Below are 18,048 nucleotides of genomic sequence, written 5' to 3' on the forward strand. Positions count from 1 at the left end.
TTGAAAGGAAATTGTCACTTAAATGGCACTGAAGGAAACTGTTGCACAGCCATAAATTTACACTTACTTTTTATGCTGTTTGGGGATTTCTAGATCTTCCTAAATTAGATCAAGATGATTTAGTGCTCATCAGAAGTCATGGTTTATGGATTGCTGACGATGTGTGTAATTCAGTTGTGATGGTGTTTTTTTTTCCTCTCCATTTTCTAACGACCTCGTTCCGCGACTATTGCCGAAACCATTAATATAAGGCTGTTATAGGACTGGCATGCTTCAGGCCGCTGGGTGTGCATATGTAACAAGCTATGCGATTAATGGTTGCAGCACTTGGGTTTTGCTTGCGCAATTCGGAGATAGCAGCAGGTTTGCCCTGCAGTAGTGCAGCTGCAGTCAGTTGATGCAGTAAAAATAAACACAAATCTGACCCAGGTGTAACCGACACACAGTAGGTTATTACCCTAGTATTTTACTTGTCATTTGGCTTATTGAGGGTACAAGCTACATAGGGCTGCATATGATACCATTCCACATGGCTTGGAGACGTGCCAAGGACTTTGTCATGCTGACATTTGGGTAGAACCTCGTAGACCTGCCGTCATGTACTGCCTGTATGTCTAGTGTTTGAGGAAATGAAGGCATATGTACCAGCTTTAATCCCTGTATAAGGTTTCCACTTTCCGGCCTGAGACTTGGATGTTTTTCATCACCGCATGCACTTAACATGCACCATTGGTTGTAATTGTTATTTACATGTATTTCTGATTTAGTTTGTACAGTAAGATATACTAGGAGTAAGATTGCATCCTGTGCGCTCACTTCATCATCAAGGGTATACATTCCATCAATTTTATTAACTTCCATCATTTACATGTATAATTATACTTGTAGGTGGGTAGACTAATCTAACGTATCAAAATTTCATTGACAATCTAATCTTCTAATCTGATTTTTTTTTCTTATGAAAAAAACAAAAGAAAACATTTGAGCACAATGATTATTCAAGCTGATAGTGTGCCATTTAGAGTGTTACGTTGACCTGAGACACGGGGGCCACTTTCACAAAACTTTGTAATCATTTTTTCGAAACTTTCCTCAGAAATGATGTTGCCTTAGGTCACTATAACACTATAACACATCGTCATTTACATGTGAAATGTGACATGCAAAGTTTTGTGTCCCAGGAATACAAGATTGTAAAGGCCAGTGTATTAATTGTAAATCTCACCTGATATTTTTCTCGGGTGTTGTTTGTCTACTGATAATATTGCCTTGGAGAAGGATGTTAATGTCTTGTCATGTTAATAATATAGCTAAGTAGAGGCCGAACATCCTTGGAAATGTTGATTGATGGATAAAAAGGCTCTTTAAAACGTAATGTAACATTTGGAGTGTATGGGACTTTAAAGTGTAATGAACAGTGGTCCGACCCCCCGCACAGGGCCTGAGTAATAGCTAATATTTCAACATAGAGAAGATGAAATTTTATTCTCTACCTTTATTAGTAAGATCCCATTTTACTGAATTATTCCGTATGTTGCTCAGACCAGATAGATTTTCCACTTCTGTGAATTGTAATGCTTGTCCTCACCACACAGTTACACTGTAAGAGAAACACCTGGGCAGACAGGCTATATAGTCTCAGGGACTCTGTTTGAGTCTGATTAGAGTCAGCTGCAGGGAGTCGTAATCATAAAGTACAAATGAGTCAGACAGCCAGTCATTGTGAACAGTGATATACATGTACAGAGGTGTGAGAATGTAACCTCTCTCTCTGCTGATATCTACATCTGATCACACTGGCGGTATCCCGCCCTGGGTCCTGAACCTGGCATACAGTGTATTTGACATGATCCTCCTCCCCTCTACTCCCCCTCCATCCTGGCTCAGGTTTATTCAGGGCCGCCTAGCTTCTGTACATCAGGCCGTGCATTTGAGTGTGAGACACGGTATCACACAGGAGAGATGGCATCAACCGGCTGTTGCTAAGCAAATCAAACTGCCTTGGGAATTGGTAGCATTTTTGTGTGGCATAACTAAATAGTTAGCCTGATAATTGGTATTTATGTGCCCCTGGTGTATGCACGTATATGTTTGCACGTATCTACATGTAGAGTGTGTAGGTGGTTACTTGGCATTTGATCATATTTTATACATATATATTGGGGCAAGTTCAAATCAAAACAAACTCTATTTACTTTCGGTGTTCCAAAACATTAAAACCAGAGAAGTGTAATTGCACCAGGTGATGTAACTATACACCGTAAATGTTGAAGTGTGATATTCCTGTTGGAGTATTTTTACCTGTACATTTGTCTACTTGAGGCTCAGCCAGTTCAGAGCTTAATGAATTAAAAGAGCAGGTTTTGCATGTAAATTTGTATATTTGCACAACACGCCTGTATGGTCTTAGTGTTACATCCTAATGTACAAACAGATTTAATAACTCATTGTCGAAGAGAGGCATCGTGCACTGTGACATGTATGGTAATGTACAAGTAGATCTGCCCCGTATCTTACCTAATCCCAGCCTGTTCCCCTTATCTGTGGACTCCGAGCCCAGATGTTGCGTGACGGCCACATATTTCTAGTGATTAACTCCGGCCACAAATCTGCTGCTGTGGGATTCACTTACCTGTCTCTCGCATGCTATTTTCCTGACAGCTTTTGTCAGCAGACAAAACAAATGACCCCATAAATCTGGGTACTGAATCTGCATATGCCTGAGGTAATAGGGTCATGACTGACGGGCGATCATTCGATATATACACGCACAGTACACAGGACCCAAACAGCTTTATGCCCCCAGCAAAATAGAGCCTTAAATGCACATGTTTCCAAAGGCACGGCCCAGTCTCCTCCCACCATAATGCTGGCTGTCATCTTATAAGAAAAATGTTGTTGGCATAAAACCCCTATCAAATATATAAATAAATAAACGTACATTTTATGTTACTGAACATGTAATGTACACACAATGTAATATTTAGGATCTAATAGCTGATTTACTTGTTGATATTACATGTACATGTGCCATTTTTCCTCCAGTAACCTTGGGACTTCCTGGGTTTATGTGTACACAAGGATATAGACTGATTGATTGATTGATTGATGGGTTTTAAAGTGTTCAATACCCTGCTCAAGAATTTAAAATCTAACTTACATACATGTACATGTACAAGCATATGATGGCGGTCAGGCTTATGGATTGAGGAAATCAGGAGTGTTTGAGGCGTAAATCACCGATCTTCACCAAATACCTGCCACACTTCATTACTTTAAGCTGCAGCCAAACCACGGGGAAATTGAACTGAAGCAACATAAATGACCAGAATTTTCGCCCATGGCTACCTTGCCCATTTGTCCTGATTCTGAGAGCTGTGTTAAGTTTAGAAAGGTGTTTTGAGGTTTGCTTTGAGCATGGGATGATATTCTACTGGAAAATTGTAAGAGTCAGCACCAAAATTAACATTTGCACTCTCATGGGAGAAATTTTAAGTCATTTAAGGTACATGCAAACATTTTGACCACAGTGTTCCCGCTAGTTGGGTCTTTGAAATCCTTGAATGTATTTGAATGTTGTTTAAAGGTTTTCAAAACCTTGAAAGTCCTTGAGAAAAAAAAAATACAAAGGTTCTGTGAATGTTTTCTTAAAGGAGAAGAAAACTTAAAACAACGACACTATAGGCTGAAAAGAGCAAATTTTTTTCTATCTGATGGGGCTTGTCGCGTAATTTTGCGATTTTTCCTTTCATACACGTAAAGCCTGAAAACGGCAAAGCTGGCATAAATCGCTATGTCCATGGCATCCTCCATCATTAACACCCTGTAGTTTATGCTGGGGGTGTGTTGCCTCTCAGCCAATGAGAGTCGTTAAAACTGCCGGCTTGTTTGTGTAAACTCGGAACCTACGTCCAACATTCCGGTTTCCCGATCGTCAAGCAGAAAACGAACTGTGCTGTTCGCTACCTTTTGGGAAGAAGGGTTCTACAGGAAATGTGGATGGCAATTCTCCTCCTAACACAGAAGACTTCAAGACTAGTTCTTAGGCAAAATGGAGTTGCCCACAGCAGATTTTGGCGCTGATGACTTTCATTTATGATTTATCAACTTGAGGTACATATTAGAATTGTGTTTATGGTATGCACCTGCAAGGAAATGCATACACTATTCAATGGTATTTGTTTGATATTTAAAGTTTCTTCTCCTTTAACGCATATACATGTAGTACCAGGATATTATCTGTAAAGGACCTGCCTTGTATGTGGTGTGAAGCTAGTCGAGTAGATATTGATAAGTTTACTGTGACACATTACATTTGGCCAAACCCCAATCATCAGCTTTGCTGATTTTTTGGAAATACTAATAAAATATCCGCACAGATTGATAATAACAAGTTTTTTGTACGCTCAGAGCTGTGAATAATAGTAAACGATCAAGTACCTGACAGGTATTCTGTGACCGGTGAAAAAATTAGCATAGAAAAGCCATTAGGGATCTAAGAGGTGGAGTTAAGACTCCAGTATATCCAGCGGTGGGCTATTGTAAATGCATCTCTGTTAAGCATGCTTGGCCAGGTAAATCCAATAGAGAACGTTTAATGTCCAGTCACCTGTAAAGGCGAGCCAATATATCCTTGTCCTTCAGGTGTCAAGTTTTACTGTCAAGATCCTTTGACAGGAGAACACAGTGTAAGCATAGTCGGGGGGAGGGGGGGGGGTGTTGAAAAGGTCACATTTGCGACACATGTTTATACACAAGTGGATTCAATAGGGACAATATTTAGAGAGTGAAATGTGCATTATGCACATCTCTGTGTTTGATAAGTGCTACATGAACTTGATCATAAATACACAGAGTTACAGTTTCAAATCTCTACTTTGCACAAGATACAAAAAACCAAAAGGAGACAAAATCTCAAGAATTGTATTATTACAGTATATTTTTCTGTTGTCGTCATTGTTGGTGAACATATGGGTATTTTTTGCCTTATTTGAACAGCTGTATTGTTTAAGCACATGTACATTTACATGTCAGTGAAGTTTCATCAGGGATGGCCTTTGTGTATAACATATGGCATTGAGAGTTATGTCCCCTGTTTTCCCCCTATTGACACACATGGTTTTCTTATGTTTGACAGTAATTGTTATACGTATATGATTGTAATTGGTAGAAACAAAATTGCACTTGAACACTATGACTATCCGAATAATGTATACATGTATGTGCACACTGTATAAATTGTATGTGTTTATCGGGATATCACAGCCCTTAAAACGGCTCTCTTCTACCTCTATACTTACCTCTGAACTTGTATTCAATCTACCAGTGGTATCCTCTCCCTGTTGACTACATGCAGCACTGGAGGTTTAATAAGGTTTGTCTGTGTGTCCGCGTGTGTGTTCACATATGGTATAATGTGACTGGTTTTATGTAGAGAATAGTGAAGTGATTCAAACCAACCCCTCATGCATGAATTTATTTGTAAACTATTCAAGCACGCTTAAGTCACCTGTGTTATTGCATTTAGTAGTGGTTGTTTAGTTACTCTTTTGATTTTGTTTGAATTACATAAATTTTATACATCAAAGCTTACGAAAAGCGGATAAGTATATTCCTTTGGTTTAGGAGTGTTTAGGTGTAATAAATATCTATCTAACAGCATGAACTTACTGTTTTTTTTTATGTCAAAGTATAACTCATAAATGGACAGAACTTCAAGTTCTATTAACATATTTTGTCCTTCCTTGAAACATAAATTAATATTTGTAGAAGCTGTTGTAAAATATACCTAAATTTTTAACATTTGACTGCATTCATGTGTGAAGGTAATGTTTTGTATTGAATATACGTTGACCCTGTCTAATGTCTATGTAAGGATAATTATGGGTCAATAATTTTATTAGTGTACATATAATTATGTACATTCTTGCATTTTTGACAACTATACTACAAGTTTTTCGAAACGCTTGCTGTTTTTTCTAAAGGGCTGTATTCCCTGGGATCAGATTAATTTTTTTTTACCCTTCCTTTACAATTTGATTTTCCTAAGTGACTTTATGATGAATTTCACATGTAGTGGGAACTTGCAAAGATTCAGAGAAGATGTTTTATTTGAGTTTTTAAAAGCTATTTTATGTGTGTTGCTTTTGGATAGTTCAAGAATTTTACTCTTTATTTTATGTGTTCCTCTTTGGACTGTTGTAATAGGCTAGCTGTAACATGGGTACATGTTTGTGACAGTTGAATGATGGACAACTCATTGTCATTGAATGGAGTTATTTCCCTTGTGTTCAGTGCTTTTATGTCGTTGCTCTTATTAGAAGCGTTTATGGTTTATGTAAATAAAATGTAAATCATACCTTTGGCTTGTTACAACTTCAAGGAACTGAATTATTAATTATTAATTATTGCTGCAGCAAAAATGGATTTCTTTACAAGGAATTTTAGTTTAATTGCAAAATATTTTTTCACATCTTCTGTGATTACCAGATTACAAATCACGCATAGTTGAACTATTTTGAGTCATTTATTATTTGCAAACTTCATAACTATTTAAAATCTTCTGAAAACTTCAGATATTTTTGTTTCATGAAGGCTAACTGTAAACAATACCATACAGTATACATATACGTGTAAGTAATATACACATCTAAGACTCAATATGTCCCATTAATGTGTGTATCTATGAACTGAGAAGTATTACCATCATTGGGAAATACTTTGTAATAATCAAGACTTTCGTCTACTTCTCCTGTATTTATGACTACACGGCTGTTGTTGTGGTTTCAGGCTGGTCGACGGATTCTGGACTTGTACGATGACCTCCGTGACGGCCACAACCTCCTCTCTCTCCTGGAAGTCCTCTCCCACGAAACTTTGGTCAGTTCCACACAGTCATGCACGATTGTTTTAATTATATAGGTTGATAATTGATTGCCTTAATTCCTCAACCCTTTCAACTTCCTCTGCAGCCGATTTTCTGAGAGAATAATGGGGCGTGGAGAAAAAATTGACACAGGTTTATGAATCTTGCATCTTTAGTGACGCAACCAAATTATGTGTAGCATCATTTTCAAACTAATTGTTTGGGTAAATTCAAGTGAAAAAAGTGCTTTAGTGGTTGAAAAGGTTGAAGATTTACCTTTGTAAAGATTCTACATGTATAGGTGACTATATGTCATGCTTTCGTACTATGGGAATGGTTAGTTCTAACATATAAGTATGTAATTGGAAGATAATGGATGTATGGTGAAAACTTGAGCTGTATTTCTAACAGGAATCTTTTTGCCCGAGTTATCTTGTGGACTTACATGTAGCCCAAGTATATATGATATAGGGTATAGTTTTTGCAGAAATCTGATGCAATTAAATATGACCTGCTGCATTCCATGGCCTGTTCCACAAAGCATTCGTAGTTATTTGTTATTAGTGCACCCATTTTTGTTTTATAATGGTTGGTTATGTGTTTTTGTTTTTACAGCCACGAGAGAGGGGCCACATGAGATTCCATAAGCTACAGAATGTACAGATTTCACTAGATTTCCTGAGGTATCGAGGGGTGAGTAGTTTGTTGTTAGATCTCTGACATCTCTGCTAAAGGATTATGGTAAATGACCTGTTTTTTTGTGTTGAAACTTACATTTTTCCAGGAGAAAGTCATTGTTTTTAAAGTCAATAGAGCTGTCCGAGTCAGTTAAAAATTAAGGGCACTTTATGGTTAGCATTATTATTGCCACAGCTGATGGTCCGTGACCATTGAACCTAGGGTCCAGCTCTATTTCGTTCAGCAACGGCTTTCAGGAGCTCTAATAAATGAACAATTTTTGAATACCAGTACACATTAAACACAAGATTATGAAATCAAAGAATTTTTGACATTAGCCTGTTTGTTAGCCTTCTAGAAGTTACAGAAACTGGTTGGCAGATTTTTTTTGGTAAAGAAGTAGGAATTCTTTGCAAATGTACTTGGCGATTTCTGTTACCTAACACATATTCAAAAATGATTTTTGTTACAGATTTATGTGAAACAACGTTGCCTGATCATGAATATCAAACTCCTTATCATTGATTACTGCCTGATCATTAATATCAAACTCCTTATCACTGAAGTCGTAATCAATCAGTATCTTTATTTTTTCAGATCAAGCTTGTAAATATTCGTGCCGATGAAATTGTGGACGGTAATCCAAAACTGACACTGGGGTTGATATGGACCATAATATTGCATTTCCAGGTAAGTCTGTTTGTTGTACACAATTTTCAGTTTTTACAGCTCACATTCACAGCATGTCCTTTGTCCTTCAGGTTGTAATGATGTGGATCAGATAGAGCAGCAAATCATGTGTAGACCTTAATGAGGTCAGGTTTTCAGTGTTTATTCAGTTGAGTTTTTCTTTTGTTAGCTTTGTAGTCGTCTTGGAACTGAGTTAAAAAGGAAATTGTGATCCAGACTTTTGGGACACACCCAAAGTGTTTTATATTTTAATGTGACCATTTTGCTCTTGTAAAAAGGGACACCATGTTTTGTTCATTGGTGATTGTTCAGTGGAGTGGGAAGGGTGGCTTTTATGCTATTAATAGCTGAGTTAGAATCTAGTTGAACTGTGTACACAAGTATCACGTTATTTACAACGCATTTGGAACAATATGGACCAAAGACAAGGAAAAAATAAAAAGGAAAGGAGATTACTTCTACAAAATCTCATAGAACAATAAAATGGTACAGTAATTGAGCCGATTGCCAAATAAAATCTTAATTTAGCTGGCATTATGCATTATGGTGGCAGCTGACAGACAGTTGTACAGTGGTACTCACAGGTGTACTGAAGTAAAGTTTGACGGACAGGTGAAAACTTGTGAATCTCAGCTGGACCACTTCCGCATGTCTACCAGGTGAAGTGTTTCTCCTGATGTTCCTACTTCAGGATGCCCAGGTTAATTTGTGAGGTTATCATAACAAACAATGATTAATGGTCTCCAAGGTCTATAATTGTACCAGTTTTGACAGCTTTACTGGGAACATGTTACTGTACAAGATGCTATCTGAGGAGTACACTGTAATTATCCCCTCCCCTGTGGGAGGACTTTGACAGCTGGTCAGATGTGGTTGTGATATACATGTAGGTGTTGGACTCTCGTACCACAGAGACTATCGGCTTTAATCTAAGCGGCTTTTGGATAAATTAGCACCTGTGAAGAAGTGAAAGTTGCTACATAAAATGTGTGGTCTTTGACACCTGGAATCAAAACCCAGGAAAGTTAGAGCAATTAAATGCTGCAAGTTAATTCAACTTCTTCTATATATCAGCTAAAGCAGCGGTTAACTTGTATATTTGTAGCTGTTAAAGCAGCATTCAGTTAGTGCCTTACAGTCAGTGGAGCTTCTGTTAGCGCATGCTTTATTATCAGTTAAAGTGGCATTGAATCTGTTCAAAGTGACAGTGAAAGCAGCATTCAGTTAGTGCCTTACAGTCAGTGGAGCTTCTGTTAGCGCATGCTTTATTATCAGTTAAAGTGGCATTGAATCTGTTCAAAGTGACAGTGAAAGCAGCATTCAGTTAGTGCCTTACAGTCAGTGGAGCTTCTGTTAGCGCATGCTTTATTATCAGTTAAAGTGGCATTGAATCTGTTCAAAGTGACAGTGAAAGCAGCATTCAGTTAGTGACTTACAGTCAGTGGAACTTCTGTTGGCACATGCTTTATTATCAGTTAAAGTGGCATTGAATCTGTTCAAAGTGACAGTGAAAGCAGCATTCAGTTAGTGACTTACAGTCAGTGGAGCTTCTGTTGGCACATGCTTTATTATCAGTTAAAGTGGCATTGAGTCTGTTCAAAAGTGGCAGTGAAAGCAGCAATCAGTTAGTGCCTTACAGTCAGTGAAGCTTCTGTTGGCACACGCTTGATTATCAGTTAAAGTAGCATTGAATGTCTACTTAGGCGGCAATTATAGCAGCGATCAGTCACTACATTAACATGTGACATATCCTATTATATCGGTGAAAGCTGCATTACACTTAGACAAGCAAAAATATATCTCTTTGTATTGAAAATAACTTTTAATAAAATGAATCAAAATGCATCTGAAAGGGTAAACTCGAAAACTGTTTGAGAATGACATTTGGACATAAACTGAGTATTTTGCGAGGAATACCAAATTGTCATCTGCACATAAATATTAATTTGGCAGAGCAGTGCTCCCTATTCATTACCTAAAGTACAAACACCATGATTTATCTACTATTTGCCAAGTGAACTGATACTTGGCAGACAGTACATGTATTTATGCATGCGTTAAATGCAAAGCAGAATTCTATAGCTTGTGACTTAAGTATGTGGAGTAACAATATGTTCGTGGTAAGGACTTTGTCTGATTGTTCTTGATCCTCGCCGAGTACCTCAGTGAGGATGGGCGTTGGGGGAGGGGGGAGACGATGGAATGCCTCTGTTCTTCTCCAATCTAGCAGGTATTTATAGGTTCTTACACATATGACTGGCAAGGTGCCTACCATATACAAGTGTGGACTTAAGTAACAGTACAACCTGTGCAGACAGAACATATGTTTACATGTCGTCTTCTATCAGACAGCCCACCAGTTGTAATAGTTTATTGTAGGCATGGAGGGGGAAGTGCAGAATAACTGTATATCTCCCTACATCTGTACTGAGGACGCAGAGGAAATAAACAAAGCCCTGAGGAGACCTCCCAATACTAGACCAAACACAAGATTTCTGATATGGCTGTACCCATGTACCTATACTTTTACATGTGTCAGTAACCTGGGAAATACACTCAGTACATTTTCTGAGGCTGTATAATTGAATTTTGTTTTTTAGTACGTATTTCATGATATAAAGACAAAAACACAAGATTTTTGATATGGATTCCCAAAATACATCAATACTCGAAAGTATTTCACGTATACTATTACGTGTGTAATATCAATAAGGTGTAAGGGCATACAGGGGTACCATGCAGAGTGTCTTTCACTAGGTAACAGAGTTATTTTAGCGACAGAATTACTTAACGATAGACTGCAACAGATATGTTTTATATTCATGCAAAGTAGTGAGTAGAGGAACTCAGGAAATGGAAGAGGTGTGTGAACCATTAGTATCTAAAAATTAGGAAATTTAAAATTTTCCTATTTTTTGTTTTTAACTGAACGGCCAGATATGTTGCAAATTCCTTGAGTAGAACTAATTAATTTTATCGTATTCTCTCTTAAATTGGTTGACATGCTGCGTTTCACCTTATGCTTGGTGTAGAAAAAATGCGCATAAAGGCCTTAAAATGACACTTTACATACCCACACTTTAGTTTTTCTGATAAGAAATTAATCAAACTTCACCAAAAAAACTATGACTGCAAGATGAATGAATCAAAGAGAATCAAGTAAAATGTCTCACTTGAAAAACGCTAAGCTTAAGGTGAAATAATGTAGAGAAAACTTACAACTAACTGAATGAGACTCTCCAGACCTTAGGGAGAATTCTAGGCATGTACATGTGCATTACAGCCGCTGATCACTCTGACCAGGTGGATACTTTGATAGTTTACTCTCCTAGTGGGCCTGAGTGCTTTATCTGGCCAGGGCACTATCCTTCTGCCTCCTATCTGGCCTGCCATCAGGTGTTGCTTTACGCGACCACGAGTGTTGAGTTACGCAAGCAATGATCCAACCAATTACAAGTCATGGACCCTCTCCAGATCCTCATCTCTGAGGTCAGACATGTCATGTTTGTGAGTTGCCTGTCGGGTACACCCCACACCTAGAGAGCGGTCTCATTCAACTTGTGGTTATGAGGAAAGAAACACGTACACTTGAGTAAATTTGGAGAAAGCAGAATTTTTGTGAGGGATTACTCGCTAAACACAGTTTGATAAATGGTACCTCCAAACGAATTATTATCTTATCCAAAAAAGACAAATTTATTTTGGGATGAGGAAAAGGAGTCTTTTATTTGCATCTTAATACTGTAATTCTTCAACCTTTACATATATATGCAAGGTGTTTATTCAAGTATACTCTGTAGTCATTCTGTGTAGGATGATAAAATTATACTTTTTATGAAGCTGTGAAATTGGCCAATGCAGCCAGTGTAGTGCACAGAAAGTTCTCTTTTATATGTGAAAAGGTTGATTAATTAGGGTACTTGTAAATGATTTTATTTTTGACTGCAGGATAATAAAATTGCTGGTACTGTTTTCTTAATACAGTGCAAGAATTAACTATTATGAAGTAGAAAATTACAGAATCTGGAAAAGAGACCTGGTTTAATGACCAATGGAATAGGTTTCTGTGGCTATTTTGTAACACATTTTGAATAAAAAAAGTTCAGTACCAAAGTTTACAGTATTAAAAACAAGCTTGTGTTGTGAGAAGCATTGAGGCAGTCAGTGTGATATAATCTTTTTTTCTTCATCACATTGGTTAAATTTGATGGTTCCTTTCTGGATAATCAACTGTGCTTGAAAATATAGCGTTTTCATTTAATGGATGACTGTGAATATATGCATAGAAAAGTGTTTCAAAATTTTGGAAATGTGAGAAGCGATGCATTACTTTCATTGAAACCTGCCGTGCATTTTAATTTGCTGGTTTTGGATGATATTGAAAGTTTATTATCAGTATTTCCTGCTGTGATGTCTCAGCCACTTCACATGATTTATTTCTGTCTGTCATCGCTGTATCCGGCAGCTATAGGATGTTTGGGGACAGAACTTTCACTGTTGGTAATAGCCTGTTATTAATCTGTTATACCCTGGGATGATGAGGTCACAAGATAACCTGATGGTGTTATCATATCTGCTCTGTAAGTTGTGATTGGTTACAAACTCCTTTACCTCTCCTGTCAGAAGATTGGTATTCAAGGGAGGCCACTTTTAGGACTGATTGACACCATATAGATTCAATAATGTATACATCCGCAGGGATGCAGGTTGTGTAGGGTAAACTGTTTGGTGAGACGGTTAAACTGTGGCTGGCCATTACATCAACAATCTGTAAAGATGACTCTTCACTTCTGGTTTACATCTTGTAAATGGTGTATAGACATTATGTATATGCAACCAATTTGAAATGATAAATATTCCCCCTGATATAACGCCACAGATTTAGCTAGTATAATTTTTGAAACAGATAAAAATTTCTCAAATGTTGAACTGACAGTTCATTGGTTTGCAGACTTGTTGCATTCTGGCTTTAACAAGCAAAAAAATTTTTTAGCCACTACTTAAGAGTGAAAGAACGCGAATGTTTAATTCTGCACACTGAAAATTAAAAAGAACTTAACTGGATGGTTTATAACACAATGGGATTTGTTCAGTTCGTTGATGTTGCAATGCTTGTATGCATCAATATAGAACTCTTCTGTGTTACTATGGAACTTGTGTCTCTAATTACTACATTTGTGCTATATGTGGTGCCAGGTCTATTGGGTTGTCAGTGAGGGGTCTACTTTATCTCTAAGGTTCATCCCTACCTCCTGAGCCTTGGCCCCAGACTGCTGCCCCGACCCCTTCCCACCAGCACAGAGCTGGAGCATTCCGTGCCAGCCTGGCATGTCGATCTATCACTCAGCAATGCATGTTCCTCTTCAGCAAAAGGCAGCCATAGGGAAATCCTACTCAGCAACTCTGTCAGTGGGTTATCTCCTCTTGATGAGGGGGATAAGTAATAGTTTCCATGGCGACCTGACATATTTCGGAGATAGCAGGTATAGAGTGTCGGGATCTGTAGGTGTTTAGATGTTTGGGCCATGCTGTGCTCAGTTGTCTGTACTGCAGTGAGAGAAACTTCTGCACCATCTACAACTGGCACTGGTTGGAAACTTTACCCCTGAAAACTTTTTGTGTGTGTGTTTTTTCCCTGTAAACCTCTACCTGGTGGAGAGAGTACCTGGGTGTTTATTGGAGCCGGGGTGAGGGGGACATTGAGATTAACTTTTGGCCAGCTGGTGAAAGAATGGAGCATATTACCACAAGTGTCTTGTGTATAGGTTGAGAGGTGTAGAAGTTTGGGAGCACTGAGGGTGAAGAGAGTACCTGTTGACGGTACCTGTGCCTCACTTATACAGGGCTGTGGGACATGGAGAACTCAAAGAAACCTCAGTCCAGACAGGTAAAGAAGGCATGTGTGGTGTCCCCTAACATGCCTGTCCAGGCGAAGTCTTCAAGGTCAGATAGGCCCTTTAAGAGAGAGGCTCCTCCCAAGGGGGGTTCAGGTGTACCGGAGGAATTGTACCAGCATGAGTTTATGTGTAAACGTTGGAAGATACTGAAAGCTAGCACAGGGGATCAAGGTCAGGTGAGTGTAAGGTGTTTTGATGAGAAACGTTCCTGATCTGAATGGTAAACATCTATTGTTTTAATTATCCAATCAGGTACACCTCATAACCTTCTCCGGAGCAATGGCAACTTGCAGGGGGCCTTAGCTGGACTAACCAATGTTTTATTGTAAGACAGGAGCACTGGGTCAGTTTACCGACTAATGGTCATTGAGAAAACGGGAATGAGCAACAGACTGCGCCTGCCTAACCCTGAGTTACTTAAGCTGGGAAAGGTTTTAAGTTAAAGGCTATGTGAAGTGTTGTTAAACTTAATACAGTATTAATCTCATAATTTCATAAAATTGCACTTTGATAGTGCTCCAGTAAATACAGGTGCTTTCAGACTCATGAGCATTCTGAAGTATGTTAATGAAGCTATGTATATACACAGGTGTTTTGGAAAAAAATGAAAGGGAAGGCTCTGTATTTTTTTTTTTATATATTTCGAAATCTGGCTGCAGTAACATTTAACACAAAAAATGAGCAGAGGTCAATATTTTTTCCTCATCAGATGTTGAATGAAAACTTTATTGCTATAAAAATTAAGATACATATAATGTTGCCTTGTAAATTTGAGTAACTGAGTAGATTGGTTTTTGGTTGACTTCCTGGAATATGGCTGTTGGACTGTTTTTGTTGGATGCTTTACACAGATAGTCTTTACCATGGCTAGATGTTTCTGTAGATGTGAAAACCAGTGTTTTGAAGTGCTTTTCATGAATTATCTCTTGAAGGCAGCAAGTAGCCTAATTGTTTTAAAATTTGAGAAAGATATTTGTAGTATTGAAAGTAGAATATTACATTTCTTTACCAGCCTTTGGAAAAGTGAAGATATGAGTACATTGTTCATTATATGGTCTAACCATGAGAGAAAAAAGAAACTCAATATTCCTATTAGAATGACATAGATATTGGCTAAAATGAGCAGACCAGGTGTCCCAAATTTTAGAAGAAATAGGGTAGGCAAGTACAGTCTGTGATGTGGAGGTGCCCATTCATTGCGGCTACACTTTGCTCCCATTAACGGAGGGGCCGACAGGTTTATTAGAAACAGTCCAGGTTTAGGCTTGGGGATTTTGAGATGAAGCAGATCCCCTGGGCTGCAGATAGGAGGCTGTCAATACCAGCTCAAGCCAGAAAGTTTCCATTTCACGGCAGATCGTTTAACTGGATGAGTGTATAACATGGACATTAACATAGTGTATCATGTGGTTGCTCTGGCGGTCCATCAGTCAGGCTCCATAGACCATTGGTCCCACTTCTCAATTATGGGCATCTCAACTCAGACTGTGTTTTTTTATCAGGAAGTTCATCGAGCCTTGCTGATACCAGCTTTGGAGTTTTGGAAACCTGCAAAACACATATGATCTGACATAAGATACATGGACTTGTGCAAACAGCTGCTCTTCTCAAAAGAGTTTTAGCTCATCTTTTTTCATGTCAAGATGTAGAATTGTCTAGCCATTTTGGTGAAACAAATCATGTGGTAGACTCACAGATGTTTTATTGATAAATTTATGAAATGTGACGTTTTCATACACTTGTAATTGCTCCCATCTTTCTGCCAAAAGATGCTCAAGTCATCAGGCATAGCCTATCTGCACATACAGTATCAAACATACAAAGTAGGAAGAGTGGCATGCTAGTAGTTCACCACTAGCACATATATAGAAGCACCTCACTAGCACCATATAGAAGACTACTAGCATATTCCACTTCCATTCTGATTCTTTCAGTTGTAAGGGCACAGGAGATGTGTGTTCAGTCCTGGCCACAGACCAGGAAAGCTTTTCAGTCCATTTCCAAAGGTCGGTGGTTTAACCCCAGGAACTCAGGATTTTCTGTACCCATAATATTGACTACCATTGTATAAGTGAAAAAGTTTTGAGTAAGAAATTAAACAACAATCAAATAAATAATTATATTCCATTTTTCTAGCCCTTGTAGAGCTGATGTTGTACAGGTATTGCTATGGTCGGCAAGTTATTGTAGCCAGCTGGAAGCTTCCTTCAGGGCTGGAGATTCCTGTTGGTATGGTGGCCAAGATTGTGCACATTCCTTAACCATCCAATCATACAGCTCAAGTTGGCCTGTCAGAACACTGCACAAAAGTACATCCTCTTACAGCTTTTTTTAATGGTAGCATTCCAGCTTTGTGACAATGCCAAGTTTTCCTCACTTACAAAAACTTTTACTTGGCATACTTTGATAGCCGATTTATCTTGAAAAGATATGTATAAGCATTAAGAATAGTGAGTTTGGTATATGACTTCAGTCATTCAAGCATAGCCAAGGCTACAACATTTAACCCAGGAAACCTTATCTTCACTCTCAGCCAATCAGCGTCGATTTTGTATCCCTTTAAGCTTAATCTGAAATACGTTATTTCATGTGTGTAATTGTCATAATGGATTCCTGGTTTGAAATGGTTGAAATTTGGTCATTTATGTTCATTATATTTTGAAACTGACGAACAAATACTTTACTCTTTTATCTTACATCAGTAAAAATTTAAGGATCTAGCATATAAGGCGTGTCTAAAAATCATTTGTCTTGTGAAACGTTGGAATATGACATAGGTAATCAGCAAACCTTTGTTCCAAGAGCTTTGAGGTTTGCAATTGTAAAGTAACATTCTATCTGTTGTCAAGACTGCTGTGTTAACATTTAGCTACCATTCATGTTTCATTCTTCGCATCACAGAGATGTTTCTCATATTGCTCTTGCTGAAGCAAGACACTTGAAGAAACCCTAGCTTGTACTGGGAGAGTCTGTAGCAAACTTTCCTCACTGTTCAGACACAGATAGCATCAGTCTGTTGTCTTCAGTCTGGAACAAATGAGCATAGTCTGACAGTAACACAGTAGGATAGAGGTCGGCAACATAAGGCCATGAGTAAAGTAACCAACATTTAGTATGGAGTTGTGAATGTAAATATCTAATTTGTTATATATCATCAAAGGTCAAATTGTACAGGTTGTTCTAGGTGGACAATATAAACATTGCTGGTGAGAAAAATTATATCTTAAGTTGATAATATGAATAATATTTTATAATATATAATAGTATTTTTCAGGTCAATATAGGGCTGTTGACCTTTGATTTAAATAAGTAAATGCGGTCTATTTCCCCCAATCGGACAGATGAATATTGTTCATAAATCACCAGATTAGTGCCCTGTAAAACTTTTTATGAACATACCTTTGTATTTACATACTGTAGGTATCGTACTCTAAATACATGTAAGAAACTAAATTCAAACCTATAGGATTTACTGATTTTCTGATTTTCATTTTGATGTTACCTGTTTTAGATTAAGCTGTTAGGTGTCCCTATTAGATGCATGAATATATCAGAATCAAGCAACATATACCACTTGAAAAACACTTAACTCTAAGTGAAATGTGGTAATCATTCAGTACAAACCACCTGCTAAAGTTTCAAAATTTTCAGCACAATATAGGTAAAATCCTGCCAGTACATGATCATATTCAAAGCAAAAACATGTATATATATATAAATATATATTTGGGAAAGATCATTTTATAAAATGATACAGTGATCAGATTTGATAAATATAGACCACTGCACATGCCAGGAATGGGAGAAATAAAGATTTTATTTCACTTTGTTCGACACACTACAAGTCATGTATGACATCAGATGTAAAATTTTGTAAATTCCTTCAGTCCAGTGAACATGTATTAGATTAGGACAGGA

General features: G+C 37.8%; 1 protein-coding gene across 13 annotated transcripts in view; it reads left to right on the forward strand.

Annotated features, from left to right (window-relative positions):
• LOC135471433 (microtubule-actin cross-linking factor 1, isoforms 1/2/3/4/5-like) overlaps positions 1 to 18,048 on the forward strand; it is a 164,846-nt gene that overhangs the window by 41,152 nt on the left and 105,646 nt on the right. For 10 of the 13 annotated variants that reach the window (XR_010444439.1, XM_064750671.1, XM_064750672.1 and 7 more), the window contains 4 exons: positions 5,327 to 5,374; positions 6,790 to 6,879; positions 7,481 to 7,558; positions 8,141 to 8,233. Coding sequence is in view for 12 of the 13 variants with exons in the window: in XM_064750671.1 (XP_064606741.1) it covers positions 5,327 to 5,374; positions 6,790 to 6,879; positions 7,481 to 7,558; positions 8,141 to 8,233 (309 nt within the window). In the remaining variant the exon portion in view is untranslated. Of the gene's footprint in view, positions 1 to 5,326; positions 5,375 to 6,789; positions 6,880 to 7,480; positions 7,559 to 8,140; positions 8,234 to 13,798; positions 14,307 to 18,048 lie in introns of those variants that run through there. The other 3 variants (XM_064750673.1, XM_064750669.1, XM_064750675.1) reach the window with 2 other exon arrangements.

The sequence above is a fragment of the Liolophura sinensis genome, chromosome 7 (genome assembly GCF_032854445.1).
Source record: "Liolophura sinensis isolate JHLJ2023 chromosome 7, CUHK_Ljap_v2, whole genome shotgun sequence".
Lineage (NCBI taxonomy): Eukaryota > Metazoa > Mollusca > Polyplacophora > Chitonida > Chitonidae > Liolophura > Liolophura sinensis.